Below are 3,532 nucleotides of genomic sequence, written 5' to 3'. Positions count from 1 at the left end.
TCAGTATTCAAGGTGATTAATCATCATTATTCAAGGTGATTATTCAAGGTGATTAGTCATCAGTATTCAAGGTGATTAGTCATCATTATTCAAGGTGATTACTCATCATTATTCAAGGTGATTAGTCATCATTATTCAAGGTGATTGGTCATCAGTATTCAAGGTGATTAATCATCATTATTCAAGGTGATTATTCAAGGTGATTAGTCATCAGTATTCAAGGTGATTAGTCATCATTATTCAAGGTGATTAGTCATCATTATTCAAGGTGATTGGTCATCAGTATTCAAGGTGATTAATCATCATTATTCAAGGTGATTATTCAAGGTGATTGGTCATCAGTATTCAAGGTGATTAGTCATCATTATTCAAGGTGATTAGTCATCATTATTCAAGGTGATTGGTCATCAGTATTCAAGGTGATTAATCATCATTATTCAAGGTGATTATTCAAGGTGATTAGTCATCAGTATTCAAGGTGATTGGTCATCAGTATTCAAGGTGATTACTCATCATTATTCAAGGTGATTAGTCATCATTATTCAAGGTGATTGGTCATCAGTATTCAAGGTGATTAATCATCATTATTCAAGGTGATTATTCAAGGTGATTAGTCATCAGTATTCAAGGTGATTAGTCATCATTATTCAAGGTGATTAGTCATCATTATTCAAGGTGATTAGTCATCAGTATTCAAGGTGATTAGTCATCATTATTCAAGGTGATTAGTCATCATTATTCAAGGTGATTAGTCATCATTATTCAAGGTGATTAGTCATCAGTATTCAAGGTGATTAGTCATCAGTATTCAAGGTGATTGGTAATCAGTATTCAAGGTGATTAATCATCAGTATTCAAGGTGATTAGTCATCATTATTCAAGGTGATTAGTCATCATTATTCAAGGTGATTATTCAAGGTGATTAGTCATCAGTATTCAAGGTGATTAGTCATCATTATTCAAGGTGATTAGTCATCATTATTCAAGGTGATTAGTCATCATTATTCAAGGTGATTATCATCATTATTCCAGGCGATTAGTCATCATTATTCAAGTTGATTAATCATCAGTATTCAAGGTGATTAGTCATCAGTATTCAAGGTGATTAGTCATCATTATTCAAGGTGATTAGTCATCATTATTCAAGGTGATTGGTCATCAGTATTCAAGGTGATTACTCATCATTATTCAAGGTGATTAGTCATCATTATTCAAGGTGATTGGTCATCATTATTCAAGGTGATTATTCAAGGTGATTAGTCATCAGTATTCAAGGTGATTAGTCATCAGTATTCAAGGTGATTGATCATCACTATTCAAGGTGATTAGTCATCATTATTCAAGGTGATTGGTCATCAGTATTCAAGGTGATTAATCATCAGTATTTAAGGTGATTAGTCATCATTATTCAAGGTGATTGGTCATCAGTATTCAAGGTGATTAATCATCATTATTCAAGATGATTAGTCATCATCAATCTTCAGTGTTTTATCGAGTATTAACAACCTCTGAGATGTCAGATATATAAATGTATTGATTAGGATAAACCTTGAGATGCACCGTCTGGTTTTCAAGGGGGTCGACAACAGCAACGTGTTACAGACATGAACAAAATAAGAGAAAGCAAAGCATGACAAACCACGTACAGTCTGTTAAGTTAAATTCATGAAGTAATACAGACAATGATTACAATCATTACAGTCTGATAGCTCAGTTTGATCAATAACAAGAGCAGCTGAAAGTGAGAGGATGATGCTGAAACACACCCGGTGATGATCTATAGCAGCAGGTAGAGTGTTCCAGTCGGTTGGAGCTCTCTGACAGCAGACACAGGGACAGAGTGTCACCTGATCATGTGACCAGTATGCTACAAATTGACCAATCAGGACGGAGTATTCTACTAAGGCAGTGTAATAGTAATTAATATTCACAGTGATTGATTAACACTAAATGTGTGTGTTTCCTCAGGTTCTCCAGTGGCTGCCCCCCCTCAACAGAACCTCCCATGGTTCTGGGTTCCTCCAGTGGAAGCCGGTCTCGTACCGCCGGTCCTCCCCCTCGGTGGAGGAGGGTTCTCCGACGCGGTCCTCCCTCCCCCGCCCTCAGAGAGGCGAGGAGGCGTTCTCCGCCCTGATCACAGCGTTCTACGCAGAACCAGAAACCTTCGGGATGAACGTCAGCTTCGGCATCTCCGGAGAACCGTTCTACAACAGATCTCGGTTCCTCAGCTGGTAGGGTTCCTCTCTCCTTTATTCTCTCCTCCTCTCTCCTTCACGTGTTTCCTCTCTCCTTGACGTTTTTCCTCTCTTCTTCGTTGGTTACAGGACGGTGTTACTGGGTATTGGGATGCCCCCCATGGACTCCTTCTCCTCTCTCCTTCACGTGTCTCCTCACTCCCTCACGTGTTTCCTCTCTCCTTGACGTTTCTCTCTCTTCTTCGTTGGTTTCAGGACGGTGTTACCGGGTGTTGGGACGCCCCCCATGGACTCCTTCTCCTCCCTCCTTCACGTGCCTCATCTCTCCCTAACCATTCTCCTCTCTCCTTGACATTTGTCCTCTCTCCTTTCAGGACGGTGTTACTGGGTGTTGGGACGCCCCCCATGGACTCCTTCTCCTCTCTTCTTCACGTGTCTCCTCACTCCCTCACGTGTTTCCTCTCTCCTTGACGTTTCTCTCTCTTCTTCGTTGGTTTCAGGACGGTGTTACTGGGTGTGGGGACGCCCCCCATGGACTCCTTCTCCGCGGCGGTCCTCATCATGATGGCGGTGGGTTTAGGAACTCCCATGATGCTCCTGGTTCTGGGCGGAGTCTGCATCTGCGTCAGGAAGAGGGCGTCGGCCTCGAACTACGAGCCAATCAACTGAGGGCAGGGGCTCAGCCAATGAGACGACAGACAATTTTTTAATATTAACGCGGGATGACCGACAGCCAATCAGGAGTCAGGGTGCTCACTTGTCAGTGTTAAACAGAAGATAATTATCCCACCGTTTATAAGAGTTTTATAATGAATTGTAATCATGTTTTGAATTAAAGCCGAGTGAATGTGATCACATGACATTCAGTTCAACTCAGGAGGAAATACCACCTGGGGGGGTGGTGTGTGTCACTCAAACAGAGAGAGAACAGATGTCGTCTGTAAATGTGAAACAGCTTCGCTTGAATCTGATCAGACGTTTCAGATTCAACAATTTGAGTTTTATTTGATTTTCTTAAGTTTCTGTTATTTCATAATCTCTTGATGGAAAGCTTGCCTTCAATAAAAATCTTTGTTGAAAATCTCTCACACATTACTTGAGTTTAACCCGTGGAGCGCAGAGAGACAGCACTCCCTGTGGAGCAGAGGGACAGCGCCCCCTGTGGAGCGGAGAGGCAGCGCCCCCTGTGGAGCAGAGAGACAGAGAGACAGCGCCCCCTGTGGAGCAGAGGGACAGCGCCCCCTGTGGAGCAGAGAGACAGCCCCCCCTGTGGAGCAGAGAGACAGCGAGACAGCGCCCCATGTGGAGCAGAGAGACAGAGAGACAGCGCCCCCTGT

At 42.7% G+C, this 3,532-nt stretch overlaps 1 protein-coding gene across 1 annotated transcript; it reads left to right on the top strand.

The window, feature by feature from the left end:
- Positions 1–6: 6 nt before the first annotated feature.
- Positions 7–3,276, top strand: LOC104951000 (lysosomal protein NCU-G1-like; the record flags this gene model as incomplete). Its single annotated transcript, XM_010777627.1, has 3 exons — positions 7–12; positions 1,969–2,231; positions 2,696–3,276. Coding segments are annotated over 3 exons (438 nt in total), but the record flags the coding sequence as incomplete, so codon positions are not given.
- Positions 3,277–3,532: the final 256 nt, after the last annotated feature.

Source organism: Notothenia coriiceps, unplaced genomic scaffold, assembly GCF_000735185.1.
Source record: "Notothenia coriiceps isolate Sejong01 unplaced genomic scaffold, NC01 NC01_scaffold00018386, whole genome shotgun sequence".
NCBI lineage: Eukaryota > Metazoa > Chordata > Actinopteri > Perciformes > Nototheniidae > Notothenia > Notothenia coriiceps.
The sequence above is the reverse complement of the archived record's forward strand: the minus strand, read 5'-3'. Positions and strand labels throughout refer to the sequence as shown.